This window comes from Pteropus vampyrus, unplaced genomic scaffold (assembly GCF_000151845.1).
Source record: "Pteropus vampyrus isolate Shadow unplaced genomic scaffold, Pvam_2.0 Scaffold6, whole genome shotgun sequence".
NCBI lineage: Eukaryota > Metazoa > Chordata > Mammalia > Chiroptera > Pteropodidae > Pteropus > Pteropus vampyrus.
This window is the reverse complement of record NW_011888787.1, coordinates 9,014,644-9,036,635: the sequence shown is the minus strand read 5'-3', so window position 1 is coordinate 9,036,635 and position 21,992 is coordinate 9,014,644. Positions and strand designations below refer to the sequence as shown.

The following is a 21,992-nucleotide window of genomic DNA, read 5'->3' as shown; positions in this document are numbered from 1 at the left end:
TAGACCTAGTCTTTTAACTGGGCATATGGCTGCTTCCTCAAAGAATTGGTATGGGAATGGGAAAACATTTGAAAAATGGATTGGATTTCATAAGGTAGTAATGAAGAGGTAAAGAATATTCTAGAAAAGTAAAAATAGACTGAGTGCAAAGATACAGAAGCAGGAAAGTGTAGGGGAGCAGCAGGAAAAATGGATTACAAGAAGTGTGAGGGTATGATGATAGGTAAGGCTGTCTCTCTCTCGGTAGGTTGGGACCGTGTTGTAGGAGGCTCCAGGTCCCACCAAGAATGGTGGCAGAAAATGGGCAGGTGTGGAAAACTGTGGGACTGGTCTTAAAGTCTTTATGGAAAATAAAAGTCAGGAGATCATTGTTTAGACTGGTACAGTCGGATACAGTGTGCTCCAAAGAAGAAAAGTTGGCCATTCACCACATTTATAAGATACATGGAGATGAAGGAAGTTGATTCTCTCCTCTTGAATACCTTTCAGAGGGTTTACAGTAATTAATGCTACCATGTATATGTTAAGGCAATTAGACAGCATTCAAGAATATAGGGAAGTTTGTTTACAGTGGACCTTAGGGAGTACGGAGTCTGGTATAGTTTCTGGTATAGTTAGTTGAGAGGGTGCTAGATGGTCTCTATGTAGAAAAAGAGCTAAAATTAGCAAAAAATGTAGATGGAAGTTGCAGGGGTCTGTATTTAAGGAGGTGATTGTGAGTCATAAAGATGAAGAAAGCATTTAGTAATAGTCTAAAGAAACATGTAATGTTGGTGATGGAAAGTGGGAAGGACGGGGAGAAGGAAGGGAAAGAAATGTGTGCGTGGAATGAAAACAAGTTCCAAAATTTGTTTTGGTTCATCGGAATATTAGATAGCTTGGATTAATTTAAACTGTGGTAACAACTCCCAAAATCTCAGTATATTACAACAATGAAGTTTATTTCCCATTTGTGTTATTGTGCATTGCGGTTTGACTGGGGCTTTGCTCTATATCCTCTTTTTGGGACTGAGGCTGAAGGAGTAGCCCCTGTCTGAGATGACGCAAAGTGAAAAGAGAGATGGTGGAGCCGCACAATGGCTTTTAAAGCTTCCGTGGTGAAGTGGCATGTGTCACTTCTGGTCAGATTCCAATGACCCTAGACAAGCTTGACATCAATGAGTGGGAAGTATACTCCCATAGGGACGGGCCCTGCCGGGAGGGGCAGTTAGTATTTTTGAACAGATAATATTATCTACCGCAGTAGGATAGTGTGTTACGAGAAAAGCACCATCAAGCTGTAGGGTGCTTGTTAGCAGTAAATACAGTGACCGAGACTTTGAGAAGCACAGACACGAGTGGATTAGCTACAACGAAATCTCAGTCCATGTTCAGGCTGCTGCTCTCAGTGATGGGTTATGTTCAGAGAAATGAATCACTTTGTATGAAAGGAAATGCAAGGGAGCTTATTTATAATTTATTAGTTAACCATGTTTATTACATACCTACTTTTACACTCTACATTATCCTGGGCTAAGAAGTGATTACTATCATTGTTTAAAAAAATTAAAGTTAGTTTAATGAGGAACTCTCAACTCTAATTAGGGAGCTGCTTCTTTTGTTATTCCTTTGTTATTTTGTTATCCTTCAAATAACACAATAGTAGTAATTCTCTAAGCCAATTCTTTGCACATAAGTAAATGTTTTGTTAGTTGAATAAATGTGTCTGTAAGGTTTCACTGTATATGTGGCACAAGGTGTGTCTTTAAGGACATGAAGAGTATAAGCTAAAGAACTGAAAATATGATCAACGATGGAACATTTTTAGGTTATTCTCTAGAAGATTTTTAGTATATGTCAAATATATAGACTAATTTTGGCTTTGTTGTATTTCTTTGTGCCAGGTAGAGTTTTATTTTAGTTTTGCTACCTCAGATTCTTTCACATAGTTAAAAGCAAACAGTACTATCTGTATATGAAACAAGAATGAAGGAGAGGTAGACTAAGCAGGAAAGGAGAGTGAAAAAAGAAAGGATGAAATAGAGATGACAGAGAAAATGAGATTTGATTAAGTTAAAGACAGTCATTTTGGAAAACAGCATGGTCAGTGCAAGTATTTTTTTTTTTTTAATGTCTCAAATAATAGCTGCATTTTTCTTGATATTTTTAAGAAGTCTCCAAATTGACAATGTGACTTTTTTTTTTTGGCCTAACTTAGGTGTATACTCTTGATGTACCAGATGCATTCTATTACTGTTACAGTCCAGACCCCAGTAATGCAAACGGAAAAGATGCCATAATGGAAGCTATGGCTGAGCAGATAGTTACAGTATGCGCTACCCTGGATGAAAATCCCGGGGTGAGATACAGAAGGTAAGACAGTAGTGTCTGTTTATGTTGTGCCTTCTCTTTGCTCTCCAGTATAGAGGTAAGTAATGTCTCTGTGCTTACGCGTATTAGTTTGCAGAATTTATTTTTCTTGTAAAATTATGTTGTACATATAGGAAATTTAAGATGCAAGGTTTAAATTTCAGAGTAACTAATAGCCTCTGTTACTGAATTTCAGAGCTTAAATTTAGTATGACTTATAGGCATTTTTTTCATGAGTTTAAGGAATTCTTAAAGGAATGTCTTTGTTGTCATATAGGGTTTACAGTCTTACATTTAATGTTTTATTAAGTTTTCACCAAATTTAAGTGGCCATATTATCTGAATATGGTTTATAGTGTCTCAGTATCTATACTGTCTAATCCCAGTGGCCATTTTAAATATATTTTGGGGATTTTTTTAATAAGTAAAATTTGACTTTAGTACTATGGAACTTTTTATTTATTAGCTTCTTTTTAAAAATAAAGTTTACTGCTAAGTGCATAAATTATATGTATATGGCTTGATAAATCATTCCAAAGTGGACATACCCGTCTAACCCACCAAAGTCAAGAAATAGAACATTAATAACATCTCAGACACCCCCCTCATAATCCCTTCTTGTTACCACCCCCTCTCTTCTCCCAAAAGATAAGTACTATCCTGACTTTTACACATATTTTAGGGTTGCCAGATTTTGAACTTGATAAAGTGGAATCGTATGATATGCTTTGCTCCTGGCTTCTTTTTCCAGCGTTACGTTCTGAGAGTCATCCACACTGTCGTGTGTAGCCAGACAGCTTGGATTTTAATCTGTACTAGCTGTGCGACCCTTCTACCTTAGTTTCTTTATCTTTGAAGCGGGAATAATAACAGTGCCCACTTTATAAGGTCGTTATTAGAATTAAATGAGTTAATATCTGTAAAGCACTAATAGTGCATGGCATTAATAAATGGTGGTAGTAAATATACTTTACTAATAAAGATTATCACTTCTCTTTTAAAAGGTTCTTTAAACATTGGCATTTCTCAAGTTAGTAAGCTGAATTGTTTAATTTGAAATTCATGTAGTACTTTATATTTAAATTACATTACTCTTAAACACTTAAACAAAATCTAGTAAATCCCCTTAATTCTGGTGTTACCCAACAAGCTCTTTACTCATAACTCAGATATTGGAAACATTCTTTTTCTTATAGGTGATTTGCTGATTACATTCTGAACCCAGTGGAGCAGAGAGCTAAATGGCTTATCTTCTGCCAGAGTTCAGTCTCTGTTCAAGCTTCTGTTCTTGGTGATTGGTTCTGTTCAAGGAAATGAGTTAATATAACTAATTTATAATTTAATAGCTCACCTATGGACCTGTTTTGAGTTACCGTAATAGTTAAGTAATCCAGGCTTTCAAAATCCTGCCTGTTTTTTTGGCAAAGTATTCCTTATGCCTATGTACTTTTAAAGTATAATTCTAACATTACATTATTACCTTTTGAAAATAGTTTAAGACAAAATATGTAATAAATTATTCTTTATGGTTGCTCTTTTATTTATTTTTAAAGTATAAAACCTAGAGGTTCTTTAACACTTTGAAGCTCTCACAGTGAGACCATTTTTGAGGTTAGTGTGCTAATTGAAGAGCCTTTTCCGCTTTTCATGAAATTACAGTTAAGAGTACAATTTTCATCATTTTAGAAGACATTTAATTACATATAAGATTTAATGCAAAAGACTATTGGAAAGTTGACTAGATATTAGAGAGAATGTGGGGAAATTTCATTAGTGGTTGGGGTAATTCGTCAGCTAATTTGGAGAATAATATGGTAGTATCTAGAAAAGCTGAAAATGTACATACTCTGTGACCCAGCAGTTATACTTTTAGGTGTAATATATCTAGAGAAACATGTACATGAGATATATATACAAAGATATTTGTTCCAATGTTGTTTACAACAGGATAAAATTCAGAATGACTTAAATGTCCATCTTTAGGGAAATGAATACATAGAATCCAGTATAATCATGTGATAGAATACTATATAGAACTAAAATGAACAGATTTGATATGTGTCAACATATATAGATCTCAAGCATATATAACAGTAAAAAACATCCACTGTTAAAACATATATAAAACTCTGTGTGTATATGTATGTATATATGTATATATATCAAAATATAGATATATATATCTAAATGTACACACACACACACACACACACACACACACACACACACACACATACATATAGTAATGATAGGAAGAACACACACCAAATTCATAATGTGATTGCCTTGGGGAGTGGGGTGTAGAGGTAGGGGAAGAAGAACAGGAATTGGAGGAGGAATGAACAGAACTGCAATTTTATTTATAATATTTTATTACCTTTATATTTAAAACAAGCTGAAGCATATGTGATGTTTACAGTTATTAAATCCAGACAAATTGATACAATGTTATATTTATAAAATCTTTTAAATTAATAAATTACATGGTTTAATTTTAGAATTCAACTTTATGATACTGTCAACTGTGTCTTGAAAGATATTTTTTCATTTCTAGTAAACCTCTAGATAATGCCAGTAAGCTTGCCCAGCTTGTTGAAAAAAAACTTGAAAACTACTACAAGACTGATGAAAAGAGCCTAATAAAGGTAATGTATAAAAGGCAAATAGTGATTATGTATAAAGTCTGACTTATTCCTTTATAAACCAAAGAAACTATTCATTTATTTTCCAGTATTAGTTTGGGAATCATTAACATAGATCTTCAGTATTGATTTGGGAGTCTTTAATATAGATGGTAGTAGAAACCTTGGTAATGTAGTTTAGTGGGGAAGGTATGTATTTTGAAATTAAGCACTGTCCAAATCCTGGCTCTGTCATTTAATTCATAGATATGTCAGTTTAGGCAAATTATGTAACTTCTTTGTGCCTAAGTTTTCTCATCTATAAAATAGGGATAATGAGAGAATACCTATTTTATAAAGTGGTGAAAGGATTAAATGAGTTAATACAAGTTTTTAGAATACTTATCATTGAGTAAACATTTAATAAATATGATTATTCGTATTATTACTAGCTCTGTGACCTTGGACATATTATTTACTCTGAGTTGTATTTTTATCTCTAAAATGGGTGAGGTAACATAAACCTTGCCTGGTCGATATGAAGATTAGGTGAGTTAACGTGTGTTTGGCACATATAGAAATTTAATAAATGGCAGCTCTTACTTACCTGATGAAGATAGTATAAAGTAATCAAAGACTAAGGTTAGAACCTGTGAAATACCAGAATTTAGGCTTGGGTTGGAGAATGATGAACCTGAGGGGATTGACAGTGGTGGTGCCAGAGCGCTAGGAAACCATTGACAGTCTCGAAAGCATGAAAGGAAGAAAATGTTGATTGTTTAGAAGAGGAGATGGGCAAAGAAGCCACCAATTACAAAGCTATATGATAAGTGGAATGAAAGAAGAATACATAGAATGTGATGGGAACATAGGCTGTGGCTAAATCTTATTCTAACTGCAGTCCTAGGAGGCATCCAAGAGGAAGAGGCCCTTGAACCTGAAGAATGAGTATAATATGATATAAGAGCAATTTTGTTGCTTGGAGAATAGGATTTTTGGGGCAGAGGCACAGAGAAAAAGGCAGAATCCACAAACAACTTGGCTAGAATGGAGGATGTAAACTTAGGTATATTAGTTTAGAACTTTAACAGTTACTAGTGAAAGCCATTGTTGGTTATAGTTATGAAGACAATGGCTCAGTAGTACACATAACACAGTAAATAAATGTTTATTGAATGAGAGAAGAGATATACAGTCAGTATATTACTAAATATTCCTTTAGTTTTTCATGATTTCAGTGCAAAAAGGCAAAATCCACGAAATTAATAAACATCCTTTCCATTCTTTCTGCCTGGGAAATGATACATTCTTTCAAACGTTTAATACCTTCATTCAAAGAGCTGATAAGGTGTCACCACCTTTTTGAAGCCTTTCCTGACTTTTCAGGTCAAGTATTACTTTCTCCCACATCCTTTCATAATCCCAAGCCCTGGTAAAGCGCTCATACTGCACTGTCTTCTTCCTGTCCAAATTTCTGAAGACTCATGACTTACAGAGATTGAGGGCTTAGTAAGTGCCATGCTGTGCTAAGTGTTTTATTGTATTATAACATTTAATCTTTACAATAATCTTATAAGCAGAGGTTCTGATTATATTTTGTTTTACAAATGAGAATACTGAGATATTAACCAGTTAAGCAATTTCTCCAAAGTCATACAGCAAGGAAGTGGTCAAGGCTGGACTGAAACCCAGATCCGTCTGATTCTGTAGGCTGAGTGAATGGTCAAATAAAAAAATTTTAAAGATCTATCCTATGTAATTTACCTCTGCTGTACATAAATAAATAGGAAATGTTTGTCTACTGAGTTGTGGTTATCTCTTATGGTTTGAATAATAATCCAAAGAATTTATTACTTTTTAAAATGAAGTATGAAAGATAATGATATTAGCAGTTCTTTTTCCCAGCAATATTATTCACTGTTTAATGATTAATGCTGTTTGTGAATTAATGATAACAAGGCTTTCATTGCGATTTATCATCCTAGCTGGCTGGCATCAGTATAATCTTTTTAAATAGCATAATGATTAAGAAGAGCGCAGGCCATGGAGTGAAGCTGATGGTTTGAGTGTCTTACTAGCTGTGTAATTTGGGCAAGTTTTTTTTTTAAAATTTTCAGTTACAGTTGACATTCATTATTAGTTTCAGGTATATAGCGTAGTGGTTGCATTTATAAAACTTAAGAAGTGATCCCCACCCCCACCCCCACCCCCACCAATATGGGTAAATTACTTTTAAGCCTTAATGCCCTCATTGTCAAATGGAGATAAGAATACCTGTCTCACAAGGTTGCTATAAGAATTAATATTTGTATTTCTTGCTTGGCACAATGTATAGCACAAAGAGCTCAAGAAGTAGCTACTATTCATAATTTATATCAATTTTAGTGTTTATAGAGCTGAATTCCTAAGAAAATAGACTTAAATATAAACTGTTACTTTTTAGAAGGAATTTTCACAATATTATGTTTTTGAATATAATCTCTTAATATAATTATAAAAGCGTTTGCTTTTGTAGTCTTGTTTTTTTTCCCGTTATACCACTCAGATTTTTCTGTTTTTATATAACTTCACAGTCTTAAGAAGGTGACAATTTAAGAAACATCTGCTTTTGTTTTCTAAGATATTAAAATGTGCTCACACAAAGAAATTGAATTTTCTTAAGATAATTTTATCTTGTTATTCCAGAGTAAAACTCATTCCCAGCTCCTAATAATTGATCGTGGCTTTGATCCTGTGTCCACTGTCCTGCATGAACTGACATTTCAGGCAATGGCTTATGATCTACTGCCGATCGAGAATGATACATACAAGCAAGTATAACTTGAAGGGCATATAAAGGGCATATACAAACAGGAGAGGCTCTGAGCATTTAATGATTGGTGCAGGCACCAGAGATCAAAAGCCTCTGTAACCATTTTTATTCAGAGACTTTATCCTTCTCTTTTCCCTATAATCATAATCTATTAAATATCCTTTTCTTTTTCTTATAATTGTAATTTATTAAAAATATCTTGACTTTGTAATGTAAGTTAGTGGGTAATTTGACTTCTTTGAAGCTCTTTGGTGTATTTGCTTCCTTCACTATGTCTACAACAAAGCTACATTTGTTAACAGGTGGAATTCGACTTTTCACTTATGTTAAGAGTAAATACTAGGCCCACTACTATATTTATTGAACTGGAAACCATATTTAAACTGGTTATTCTTCTGAATAACACACTAAGAAGTATCTGTATGTGTGTCTTGTCAACTAATATATTTAAAGAGATTAAAAGGCTGGAAAAATAAATAGGGTGGCAACTGAGATAGACAGTTTTAGCAATTTGGTACCTATTTTGACTTAACCCTGATATAAGCACATTTACTTTAAAAGTAATGTGAAATAGAAACCTAAATGAAAAACAAAATAGCTTTTCTATCAAGGGCCCACTTTATTGTATCTTTGTGTATTACATATGAGTGTGTATATGCATGTGCATATGTATATAACATGTTATTTGATATCATAGTCACTAAATCCAAATTGGCATTTTTTAGCTAAGATTTACTATTTGAGAATAGTAGTAAAAGTGAAAAATTTGTTTTCTGAAATTTTATATTTAATTTACTAGTTTTAATAGATTAAAAGGTACACTTGTGATAATTATAATAATATTTTTTAAACCAGATATTATTAAACTGATTTTGTATTTTTTATCGTATTTTTATTTGCATTGTGGTCAATCCTGGTTTCTGAGTTTTTGTCTGTGTTTGAATTAATGAGATGACGTAGAGGAATCAACATAGCTTTTTTCTAAAATAAAAATAGTTTCATGCAGTTTATTCAGAAGGGATATTATTACCTCTCTTATCCTTTAGGTCTCTAAACCTGCATTGCTGAAGAGATTTACAAAAGAATTAAACTGATGGACACGAAAGGATTTGGTTTCAGACTATAGACAGACATTTCAGACATTTCTAACCCAGTATTTAAAATATTTATCTTTGTAGGTTTGCTAGCAAGCAACGCAAGGTTTAATTTTTTAAGAGAAAGAGAGAGACTTATGTTTTTTTAAAGCTGTCGATACTTCCTTTTTTATGAATCAAAAAAGTCCAGGGATAAGACTAAATGGAAGCATGAACTCCCTGTAGTTTGTGCTGTCACAATTTTAATGGAAATAGAGTACAAAGCAGGAAATTCTAAGTACCCAAAATCTGTTTTTCATCTTGGTGACCCCTTTAAATGTACTCTTAAAATGGGATTGTTGTCTTTTAATGGTCAGCCTTGCTATCTTAATATTTGTTTATAAATCAAAGATTAAAGATATTGTATAAGTAGAAGATGACATTTTAAATAACAAAAGGGCTTATATCCTTAGTGCAGTCTTGTAATTAAGCACAGTCATTCCACCTGTAGACATCTGTAATTATGACCACCTAGGTAGATGGTTTTATAGATAGGACCCGTAATTTGGGGGGCTGTGGAAATGATTGTATTCATACAGCAGAAATCTATATTTATTGTCTGCAGTGGGAGCTAGGAAAGCTTAGTGCCATTCTTCCTAATCTTGCCTCAGGAAATTGAGTCCCAGGATGGTTGAATCTCCCTAGCTTCCCAGATGGAAAACAGGAAAATAGAAGGGAGAAGTTAATTTGGGGAGCAGTCACGAAGTCCATTTTTAAGTTACCTCATGAACCCCTTAAATTGCTGCTCACTTCATTAGAACCCATTAAAGCAATCACAGTTTTTTTATGGCTACATTAGTTTTTCTATCATTTCCTTTCTCATTCTTTAACCCATTTCCTGTTCGCTCCATGAATGCTCGCCAGCACTTGTGGCTGCAGTGTTTACTCTGAGATAACTTGTAGGTTATAGTCCTAACCTTACCCCCAAATTTTGCCACAAAATATCTTGCTTTTATTATTATTTTCTCATCACTCTAGTATATTGATAGTCTTTGGAAACAAATGACATCATTCTATTTATAGCATTCTGTTTTAGTAGCTGTATTTCCATTTACAAAATTTAGGAATTCTCAATCACTGAACATGTCAAATCCTAGAAAACGTAACATTTCTACACATGATTAACATCGTTCTTGAATAGTCTGTTAGCTGAGGATTCATTTGATGAATCCGATTTATGTATACCTTTCTGTTACACTAGGATTAGAAACAAAATCTGTTTAGAAATAACTCCAAGAACAGTTTTTATATTTTATTTTCACATTGAAAACCAGTCAGATTTGCTTCAGTCTCAGACAGTGTGTTTATGTAAAATTGAATTAATGCTGGCGATGAGCTGCACTTTTTTTTTTTTTTTCCTCTAAATGGGAAATGGGTTAAAGGAGATGTAGTTATAAGGTTAGGGAAGGATATAGAAACATAATACATTTCTGTGAATTTTGTGTCAACTCTGAACACCTTCAGTATTTAATAGGCTACATTGGGACTGACGTTTCTGTTTCTCACTCAGTGAATGTTTGATAGTTGTGCTGATGGTTATTAAAATCATTTTAAGCAGTTAGAACACATTGTTAGTATGCTCAGTCTTGTTCTTAAAGTTGATTGTGGAACATTGAATTTTTGTTTTATAAAATACCATTTTGCTAACGTAAAACTCTGTAATTATAACAGCTTAATCTAACATTTGAAAGTAAAAATGTCTTGGTAGGCATAGCGCTTTGATTTTTAACGTAAGGATGAGGTTATGCCTTAGTTTTCAGTAGATATTCATTACCTCCCTAAAATAGTGAATATGTACTCTTCAGTTCTTGAGCTTTATCTTAAAATTATTATTTGTAAAATGTTTTTTCCACTTTTTTGGAGGAAAAATAATCCAAAGTTTTATAATTCTGTCTACTCGTAGATATAAAACAGACGGGAAAGAAAAGGAGGCAGTCCTTGAAGAAGACGATGACCTCTGGGTCAGAATTCGACACCGGCATATTGCGGTTGTATTAGAGTATGTGAACCCATTTTAATTTTAATTTTTATTTTTATTCCGTATTTTTTGGACATCAAATACATAATAGTACATTTTGTAATCAAAATATTTCTGTAAAGAATTATACCTTGGGAGTTTAAAGAATTCTTTCAATTCAACAGGGAAATTCCCAAGCTTATGAAGGAAATTTCATCAACAAAGAAAGCAACAGAAGGAAAGGTAAGAGTCTTTTAATTTAACTTTCAAAATATTGATGATGAATTTTAAGATTTGTTTCAAGGTTTTATTTTATCTATTTGACATTCCATTTATGGAAATTTCTAACATATACAAAAGTAGAAAAAGTGAATTCCCATGTACCCATAATCCAGCCTCAACAATTAGCGACATTTTGCCTCTCTTGCTTCATTGAAGTTAATTTTTAAAAGGCCATTTAGCTAATTTCACTAATACATTCTTGCTTTTTTTTTTATATTGAAGTATAATTTACCTGAGTAAAATACACAGATCTTAAGTGTGTACTCAGTGACCTTATGTTTTACACGTATGTGTGTACACACACACACACACACACACACACACACACACACACCCACACACCCCACACCTGTGGAACCACCACCTAAATCAAGGTATATCAAGGTGTAGAACATTTTCATTATTCCAGAAGGTTACACAGTAGTATCATCTGTGAAAAAATGTAGTTTATCCTTTTCAATCTTTATTTTAAACTAGTTTTATTAGTAGTTAATACCTCCTAGCTCTAAAACGTAGAACAGAACTGGTGATAGAGGATATTATTGTCTCATTTCCTAAACTCAGGGGAAACATGTTTGATATTTTATCATTGAGTACTGTATTAGTTTTAGGTTCCTTAAATATATCCTTTTTCAGATTAAGGAAATTCCCTTCTATTTTTAAGTTGCCAACTGTTTTTTTAATCTTTCTGTTATTGCGTTGTAATTTAATTATACCTTATCCAGAGAATATGCACTGTATGATTTCAGTCCTTTGAAATTTGTTTGGTAAATGTCCTATGTGTACTTGAAAAGAACACAAATTCTGTCAGTTAAATTAAGTTGGTTTATCATGTTATTCAAATCTATTTATTTGCTGATTTTTTTGTCTGCTTTTTCTATCAGTACTGAAAGTGGTATATTAAAATCTCTGATTATGACTGTGAATTAGTTTGATTTTCTTTATAATCCTGTTAACTTTTGAAGCTGTATCAACTGATGAGGTCATGTTAATTAGAATTATAAGATAGTTATCTGTTGAATTTATCTTTTTATCATCATAAAATATCATTTTCTTATCACAGTCTAAAAACTCCATTTACCTTCTTCCTCCTTTGTGCTATTTTTGTCATATATCTTCTTAAACATATATTATAAACTCAAGATGTTATTATTGTTTTAAATTCTCAGTAGACTTATATTGCCAACATATTTATGAAATCTGTTGTTATTTAGTCTTTATTGCTCTTGGGTTTTCTATAGGAACAGGATGAATTTTCCTCAACTTTTGTCTTTGTCTTTATCTGAGGATATCTTTTTTTTTTTGCAAATTTTTCAGAGATCAACTTTTGTTGGATTTAGAATTCGAGGTTGGCAGTTTTTCTTTTTCCTTTCAGCAATTTTAATCTGGCTGCCATAATTCCTGTTAAAGAAGTCAGCTGTCATGTTATTGGTATTTTCCTGAAGATAAAGTGCCTTTTTTCTTTATCTTTTGATTTTTAGCAATTTGACCATTATGTGCTCTGATATTTTTCTTGATATTTATCCTCCTCTGGTTTGTTGAGCTTGGGTTGGTAACTTTCATTATATTTGTAAAATTCTTTGCCATTATTCCTATCATCTTGATTTTATTCTTTTCTCTCTCTCTCCTTCTAGGACTCCAGTCACGTGTGTTTTAAATTTTTTGACCATATTCTACATTCCTTACATTCTTTTTCTTTTTTTTCCCCCTCTCTGTGCTTTAGTTGAATTTTCTGTTAACCTGACTTTGTCTCTTACTTCTTTCTGTTGTTTCTAGTCTGCTGTTAAACCCCTTTAATGTATTCTTTTTTTAAATTGAGTTATAAAGTAAAGATCCCCCTTTATACTATACAATTCAAGTTGTTGGCAGTTATGAATAAAACCACTATAAATATTCAGGTTTTATGTGAACAATGTTTCCATTCACTGGGGTCAGTAATTAAGAGTGGATTTCTGGGTCTTATGGTGAATGTATGTTTGACTTCCAAACTGTTTCCCAGAATGACAGTATCATTTTACAGTCCCACCAGCAATGTTTGAGAGTCATTCATTATGTTCGTTGTTTCAAATATTGCACTTAGTTCTAGGACATACATTGAATTTTTAAAAATAAATTCTAATTCTCTATTGAAACACTCCATCTTTTCATCCATTTAGTCCATCTTTTTCTCTGTTATGTTATTTTGAAATCCTTGTCTGCTAACTCCATCTGGATGATCTAGGGTCTGTTTTTATTGACTGTTTTATCATTTAAGTGTCAATCATTTTTTCCTCTTTTACATTCACAGTAATATTTGTGTATTAGACATTATGGATGATACATTGCAGAGGTTCTAGATGATGTTCTCTCTACAAAGAGTATTGAGTTCTATTCTAGCAGGTGGTTAATTTGCTGATGAATAACCTTGATTCTGTTGAGACTTCATGTAGGCTGTGTTATGGTGAGTGAATTTCACTCTTGCACTAATCCAAAGACATAGTTTTAGTACTGAATATCTGGGATGTTCACTTAGGACCCTTCTTTGTGTGGATCAAAGAATGCCAGTATCTTCTCAGCACTGAGACCCCTCTGAAATCTTTGTCCAGCATTTAGTCACCCAGCAGTTCTTCCCTGCTAGGCCTTTAAGAGTCATTCCCTTTACATATGCAGCTTAGTATTTGGCCAAGGATCCAAAGGCAACCCTTCTATACATCTTTGAGTTATGTAGTATCTGGCTCTTTTCTCTCTAGCACCTTTCCCCCCAAATCCTACCTAGCAGTCCCAAACTCTGATCTTTTTTCCCTCTCTCCAGAAAGAATATTGCTTTTCTTTCGAACTCTACTTCCTTGCACTGTGATTTGGAAAATGTCCCAGGGAAAAGCCAGGTTGATTGCAGGGACCACCTTCTGTGTTTTCCTCTGCTCAAGTATCTTAGCTGTGAACGATTTTTTTATCCATTACCTGAAAGCTATCGTCTTACTTATTTTATTCAATTTTATTTTTGTTTATATAGAGAGAGTAATTTGTTATCTGTTACTTTATTGTGGCTGAAACTGGAAATTTCTTGAATTCGTTTTCTTTAAAAAATTGCCAAATACTTAGTAAATTGATAAATACTTAAAACTGCAGAATTTTAAAGTTGTTATATAGAATAACTGAATCATAAGTTTGATTTTAAAATGTTTGACTTTTCTTAGACATCACTTAGTGCTCTTGCTCAACTGATGAAAAAGATGCCCCATTTCCGTAAACAGATTACTAAGGTAAGCAGGACTGTATATGAGATACCTTGTCATTTTTAGTTTATTAGTCCATCTATTTTTGTAGTCAGGTTTATCTGTGGGTGTTATGGAATACTTGGTGTTAGTTGCCCTCTAAAACCACACTCTAGGCCTGAGAAATATCTCAAATATCTAAGCTTTCCAATAATATTCACTATATAGAGAATTTCAGTGTATCCATATCTAACTGAAACTTTTTTATATTTTTGTCTTGAACAGCCAAACAAAGAAAGTTTAGCATTTATGAACATAATATGAAAATTCAGCATTGGATTGACCAATGGTTGTTATTCTATTTGGTTCTATAAATTAATAGCTATATATTGGTATATTTAAGGGTAAGCTATGTAGGCAGATAAATATTTTTTTGCTGTTCCAGTTATTCTTATGAGTCATTAGCATAATAATCTTTACACTTTTTTTTATCATATTGCACCCTAATCAAGAACTAATATAAATTCAGACATGTTTTGCAGGACTTTAAGGACTTCACTACTTTTTATATTCACTATATTTTTTATTACTCATAAACCTGACATAAATTTTATCCTTCCACCCAATCTTTTGCTATCTGTTCATTGCCCCTTATAGGTCATGTTAATTCTCACTTTTTTCCTTTTCTTGAGCTATTTTACTTGCTTTACATGGTACCTTCTTTTCCACCCAAGCCCTTACTCTCCTTCAGGCCAATCTCAGAAGTTTAATATTATCGGTTGCGCAAAAAGAAATTAAAATGCTTTACATGATTGATTTCTTCTGTTTTTCAGCAAGTTGTCCATCTTAACTTAGCAGAAGATTGCATGAATAAATTCAAGTCTAATATAGAAAAGCTCTGCAAAACTGAACAGGTACGTGCGGGGTCGGAAATACCTATATACATAATAGATTTCTTGAGTGAACTTTTTAAGGTAAAACTTAACTTTGCTCAATACAGTACACTGAGTCACAGAACCTCTTTATGCCCTATTTAATACATCAGTCCCCACCAACATTAACAAGTAGCTAAGCAGCCTCATAGTAATAAGCAAGTCCCTCCTAATCTATGATTATGCATTTTAGTTGAATGGGATGATTTGGAGCATTATTTCAGGGTACCATTGTTGGCAGGCCTTTCTCAGTAGGTGCAGCATTTAATGTCGCATCCTGCAGAGTACCGCATGAGCACATTTAACTTGTTTTAAGAGGCTCCTCTATAATGCGAAACTATTTAGATCAGTGCTGTCTAATAGAAATAGAATGCGGGTCATGGTAATTTTAAATATTCTAGTAGTCACATTAAAAAGGTAGGAAACAAGTGTACTTAATTTTGGTAATATGTTTGACTGAACCTTATACATCCAAAATATTATCTTTTCAACATGTAATCAATATAAAAATTGTTACTGAAATATATTACATTCCTTTTTTTTATACCAAGTCTTCAGAATCTGATGTTTTAATTTATAGCACATCTTAATTCAGACTAGCCACATTTTAGGTACTTAATAGCCACATGTGGCTCATGGCTACTATATTAGCACAGGTTTAAATTAATGATTTTCTTCTCTGAATTATATTTTCGACTTTTTACATTTTCTACAATCAGTAGTTTATAAGTAATGCCCACATTTTCCTGTGAAGTGTCATCAGTATTCTATTAAAATTTGGGAAGATTTAATAATAGATATTTTAAACTGAAAATGAATTTGGATTATAGACCACTGACTATTTCATTTTCAATAAGGATCTGGCACTTGGAACTGATGCAGAAGGACAGAAGGTGAAAGATTCTATGCGAGTACTCCTTCCAGTTCTGCTCAACAAAAATCATGATAATTATGATAAAATAAGAGCAATCCTACTCTATATCTTCAGTATTAATGGTAATGGAGATTTTGTTTATTTCCATGAATATATTAGAATACCCAGTTCTAAAATCACTTTACAATGAATGGTTTACTAAAGATCTTAAGAGAATCTTAGAAAATTCAGAGGTAGTAGCTGAAGTTGGTTAAGATAAAAGAAAAATGAAATCGAGAGAAGACTGAAGGGTCTATAATTTAAATGTTTGCTTTTTATTTAAAGAACACTTTTTTCGCGGATATACCTAAAACCTAGAAATTATTGTGGTAGCAGTTTTGTGACTTATATTTTTATTTATCTAAGGAACTACAGAAGAAAATTTGGACAGATTGATCCAGAATGTAAAGATAGAAAATGAGAGCGACATGATTCGTAACTGGATTTACCTTGGTGTTCCCATTGTTCCCCCGGTAAGAAATCTTACATTCCGCATATACTTACATTATATGCATGTATGATTGTTTACATTATGTTTTCTTACATGAGCATCCATGTGGACAGTCTTCTTAATTTCACTCTATAGATTTGGTAAGTAATAAATTAAAATTTTGTTTTCTTTTCCATATATGAATAATTTGGACAAACATATCTTATGGCTTATGTTGTAATCTGCTATTTATGATTTTCTCTTTATTATTCATTTATAGCAAATTTTGAAAGGACTCTATTTAGAATCTCACTCTTTCCCATGAAGTTTTATATCACTTTTGAGTAAACATACTTTCTGATACTATTATAAATTTTATTATTAAAACAAAATACTGTGAAGTTATATGACTGCACTATTTAGATTGAGTAGGCACTTCCCATCTTAAGTCAAATGCAATGTAGTATTTGCTGTAAATTAAATACCTGTTAGAAAACAGGAGAATATCACTAAATAAATTACTGATTTTTAATTTTTTCTTCTAATTATATTAGTCTCAACAAAGCAAATCATTAAGAAAGGATCGGTCTGCAGAAGAAACTTTCCAACTTTCTCGATGGACACCTTTTATCAAAGATATTTTGGAGGTAAAATTCATTAAATTTTGCTTAAACCCCAAATGCCCTCGTATAGTGTACTCTTTACTCTTTGTATGTTTATCTGTCAGTCTGAGCATATCTGTGGATCAGGAATTTTCTGCAGTACTGGGAAGGTTCACAAAAGAAAGCTGTATCTGGGGATCAGGGGAGGAGAGGACATTCTTGAAGATTCTTTCCTGAAGTCCTCAAAAAACTCCCACCACTGACTGCCTCAAACTAAAAAAGCATATACATGCTTTATGAAAACACTGCTGTTGTTTTAAATAACTATATGTAGCAGAAATATAAATAATTTGAATGAAAATATAAATAATTTATTTGAATGAAAGTTCAAAATAACATTTGTATATGTCACTATTAGAAAGTGCTAGAATCTAATATTCTTGGAAATGAATTTGTGATTAAAATGTAAACCTCACTATAGTTTGCTATTATATCCAACAGATAGTGGATGCCTTTAGTACTCTCTGCTTTTAGAAAATAATACTCAATTATAGGAAATTAGAAAGTGGACTAATAAAAATTGCATTATGAGATCAGTAAAATAAAATTGATTCTTCAGTCATTATCATATAGTTCCACTTATTCCAATTTTCCTTTGACTTAAGCCCCAGTTTTACTTTCCTTTGGGATCTAATTGGGTGCAGTTTATTACTACGATTTTTCTGTTTTGCTTGGCTAATTTTATGTCATTGACACATGCCTAATCATAGATGAAAAATTTAAAGAATTTAGACTTTATTTTCTGCAACATAAAATTTAGTTTTCCTCACGCATAACAAGGATATAAAACTAAGTAGTTGTTCTTGGCTGGTATTTTTAAAATAAGAACTGACTTTCTCGAACCCTTTATCAACGATTTGCATGTTAAATTCAGAAAATCCACTTTTGGCTCAGTGGCAATCTGAGACCTTCAGGATATCTCCTGAAACTTGATTTCATAGTTTGCTGCACTCTTACTGAAATATTCTTAGACTACCGAGAACCTTGTGCCCACTCCTTGCGCCTACTTATTAATAGTACTTGTACTGTCCTGCTGTAAAGCTGATATCCAACTTTTATTGATCATGCACACTTAACCGTAAAAAATGTGGACACGAGCCTACAGCACTTGATTATTTACTTATAAACTGTATATTACTATACTAATAAAACAATGTATGTAGTATATGCACACAGTGTATCATAAGTGTAACCCTAAAAAAGGAGAATTAAAAAAATGAAATGAAAAAACATTTCTCTCACCCCCTTGGATTGTGTGTGTGCCCCTAGGCCAGGGTGCATATCCTGTTGTAGAGCCACCGCTGGGAGGGGCGAGGCTGTGCCCTCCGGCAGCCTAAGGTATGTCCAGACTCGATGGTGTTTAGAAAACCCAGCACTCTAGATGTAAAGGTCTTGATAAGATGCCTGGAATCTTCACACCAGTGTGGGGACTCTCCAGATGATGAAATGTAGGCATGCAACAAATATCGGTTTAATGAGTCAGTAAATGATTGCATTAATTTTTGAAGCAAGTAAAATTTGTGAGTTTCAAAAGGGCTGACCTTACTTTATTAAATATTTATCCTTATGTTCCTTAATTGAATTTTATGCAAAACAAACGAACAAAAATATCCTGGAGTTTACAACATTTTCTTGATGGTGTTAACTCTTTTCTTCCTTAGGATGCCATCGATAATAGATTAGATTCAAAAGAATGGCCATATTGTTCTCAGTGTCCAGCAGTATGGAACGGCTCTGGAGCTGTAAGGTAAAGCCTAGGAACAAGTCAGTGACATTTTCAGTGTGATATTGCAGGCCAGTAATCGAAATGGTATGCAAGTCATCTTATATTGGCACCTTGAGGCATGTCAGAAACTTAAGAGGCAGTTTTTTTTTAACTGTAACTTGTTTTAAATGAGTCCAGGCAAGCAATATGAAAATGTACTTTATTGTGAAAAATATTTTTATGAAACTAAAAAAGAGTGTCTCATCATCTCTTTTTCCTTCACATAGTAGAGAACACAACCCTTTTGATAATTTTTTTGTGGTGAAATATTTGAAACATTCAGAAAGCTCTAGAGAATATTATAATGCATACCCTTACACTCAGTGTCCACCTTAACACATGAATCATCATAAATACAATTCAAGCTTCCTGTATATCACACTCTGATTTGATTATTCTCCCTTTCTTCCCTATCCTGAATTTGATGTTTATCATTCATCTCATTCACCCACATGTCTTTGTACATTTTCTACATATATTTGTATTTCAAATGATGTATAGAGTTGTGTTTTGCAGGATTTTTCTCTTGGTCTTTGGCATTTAGCAGTTTAACTATGTATATCTAGGTGGAGTTCTCTTTACGTTTATTCTACCTGAGGTTTGTTGAGTTTCTTGGATCTACAAGTTAATACTTTTTATCAAATTTGGAAGTTTTCAGTCATCACTTCTCCAAAATTTTTTCTGCCCATTTCTCTTTCCCTCCTGTCCTTTCAAAACTCAATTACAATGTGTTGTAGGATTTGACATTGTCTCCTGGGTCACTGAAGCTGTTTACTTTTCTTTCATCTGTTTTCTTCCTGTTCTTCAAATATGATATCTGTTGATCCATCTCCAGGTTCTCTGATTCTTTCTTTTGACATCTTAAATCTGCTGTTGAGTCATCTAGTATTTTTTCATTTCAGCGTTCATGCTTTTCATAGTTAGAATTTTCATTTGGTTCTTCTTTTAGTTTCCTTTTCTCTTGAGATTCCTATGGTTAAATCATTTGCATGATTTTTAATTCTTTGATTATATTTATAATAGTTGCTTTGAAATTTGCTCAATTCAGCATCTGAGTCCACACAGGGTCAGTTTCTGTTGACTGCATTTTTTCAAAATGTGGATCACACTTTACTATTTCTTTAATTCTTGGTTAAAAACTGGACCTTTTAGATAATGTAGCAACTCTAAATTGTTTTTGTTTTAGTAACTTGTATGGACTTAAACTGTAAGATCATTCTCCCCCACAGGGTGTAGCCATTAATGTGATTTTTTTTTTTTTTTTTTTTTTTTTTTTTGTCTTGGTTCTTAGTAATTGCTCCTGTGTTTGCATAGTTTAGAGGTCAGGAAGTTATCTGGATAGAGGTTGTGTTTGGGTATCTTGAGCCTGTCTGCTTATCAAGCTGAGTGTGAATTGAAGAATGCATTTCATGTCACAGTCAGTTCTTGAGTCTTTTTTTCTTTTTTTCCCCTGGGGCGCTCTCAGGCTTTCCCTACACATGCATAATTTTGGTGGTCTAAGGAAGGGTATGTGGAGAGCTTAGCTTGTCCTTGCCTTCTTTGGCTTTCTGACATCCAGATTTCCCACCTTAAATTTTTGACTGATTTGCTGACCAAAACATTGGAGTACCAAAGCTTCATCCCTTCCTGCTCTGAACTAGATCTGCCATTTTCAACCAGCAGAGCTGCAGGATTTTGTACACCCTCTGCCACCCTACCTCAAATCAAGCATTTACCTCCGGCAGGAAAGCTGGTGATTTTCACAATCAGCCTCAAGTCAGTAAAGCTTATAGTTTTTGCCAACTAATTTGACTGGGGGAGGACAATGAGGATAGGGTGCAGTGTCAGCCTAGGAGGTCATGTGGTTACCACCACCATTCTTACTTGATATTCTAGCATATATTCAAGAGTAAGTGCTTCTGAATTTTTTGTCTGCCTGTAGTTGATTTCCAGTTGATGTGAAATGTTTGTTTTCCTCACAATTTCACCTTGGTTTATACTTATTTTCTTGGAGAGGAATCTCCTGACCATCCTACTCTACCATAACCACCAGTTTTCTCTGTAGTTGTGTTTTTAAACTTAATATAAATAGTATCATATGATGTGTCCTTCTGCAACTTACTTTTTTGGTTTTCCTCAACATTATATATGTGAAGTTTATTCCAGACTGATACATGTATAAAATTTCACTCATGGTTGGTATATGCTTATATGAGTGTCAGTTTATTCATTTCTTTTCCAGCCAATGGAAATTTAGTCTGTGTCAAAACTGGCACCATTGCCAACAGTATGTAGTGAGCATTCTTGTACATTTACATGTATTCCAGTGTTTCTCTAGGGTGCTTCTCTTGGATTGAGGGCTTTATTTAGTTTTGTTTTATTGTTTCCTTTTCTACTGGTTTGAAAGTTATATAGCCTGTTTGTATTTTTGTAGCAGTTATCCTTAGAATTTTAATATGCTTCTTTGACTCGACAAAGTTGAAATTAATTAGTATCTTTGCCTTCCTCTAGAATGATACCGAAACCTTAGAACAACTTAGTTCAAACCATAAACCTTTTAAATGTTATCTTAATACTTTATTTTAGCTCACTTTATGTCTTTTTTTACTTCCCAAAGTAAAGACCAGCATTTTATTTTATTTTTATTTTTAGTTGTATGTTCATGTTATATTGCTCACCACCACCACTCCCTTGTATCCTCTTTTTGGGGCTCAGTTACCTTCTTTTCTGAAATATATCCTTTAGAAATTTCTCCTGCCTGGGTCTGTTGGTGGTAGTCTGTGGTTTTGTCTGTTTGAAATTATCTTCATTTTGTCCTTACATGATGGCTGTAAATTTCTTAGTTCACAGTAATTTTCACTCCACTCTTTGAGATGCTATTCTCCTGTTTTCTTGAATTCTTTTTAAGCTCTTGGGAAGGTATGTGTATGGGGGTAAGGTGTTTTGTCAGTTTTATCATAAGT

The 21,992-nt window shown here is 33.2% G+C and overlaps 1 protein-coding gene across 1 annotated transcript in view; it reads left to right on the top strand.

The window, feature by feature from the left end:
* Nucleotides 1-21,992, top strand: part of STXBP3 (syntaxin binding protein 3) — a 47,910-nt gene that overhangs the window by 20,807 nt on the left and 5,111 nt on the right. The window contains exons 7-17 of the mRNA XM_011368069.2: nt 2,198-2,352; nt 4,904-4,994; nt 7,656-7,780; nt 10,819-10,914; nt 11,058-11,115; nt 14,331-14,396; nt 15,182-15,262; nt 16,138-16,276; nt 16,560-16,666; nt 17,178-17,270; nt 18,947-19,032. Of these exons, the coding sequence (XP_011366371.1) occupies nt 2,198-2,352; nt 4,904-4,994; nt 7,656-7,780; nt 10,819-10,914; nt 11,058-11,115; nt 14,331-14,396; nt 15,182-15,262; nt 16,138-16,276; nt 16,560-16,666; nt 17,178-17,270; nt 18,947-19,032 (1,097 nt within the window). The remainder of the gene's footprint in view (nt 1-2,197; nt 2,353-4,903; nt 4,995-7,655; nt 7,781-10,818; nt 10,915-11,057; nt 11,116-14,330; nt 14,397-15,181; nt 15,263-16,137; nt 16,277-16,559; nt 16,667-17,177; nt 17,271-18,946; nt 19,033-21,992) is intronic.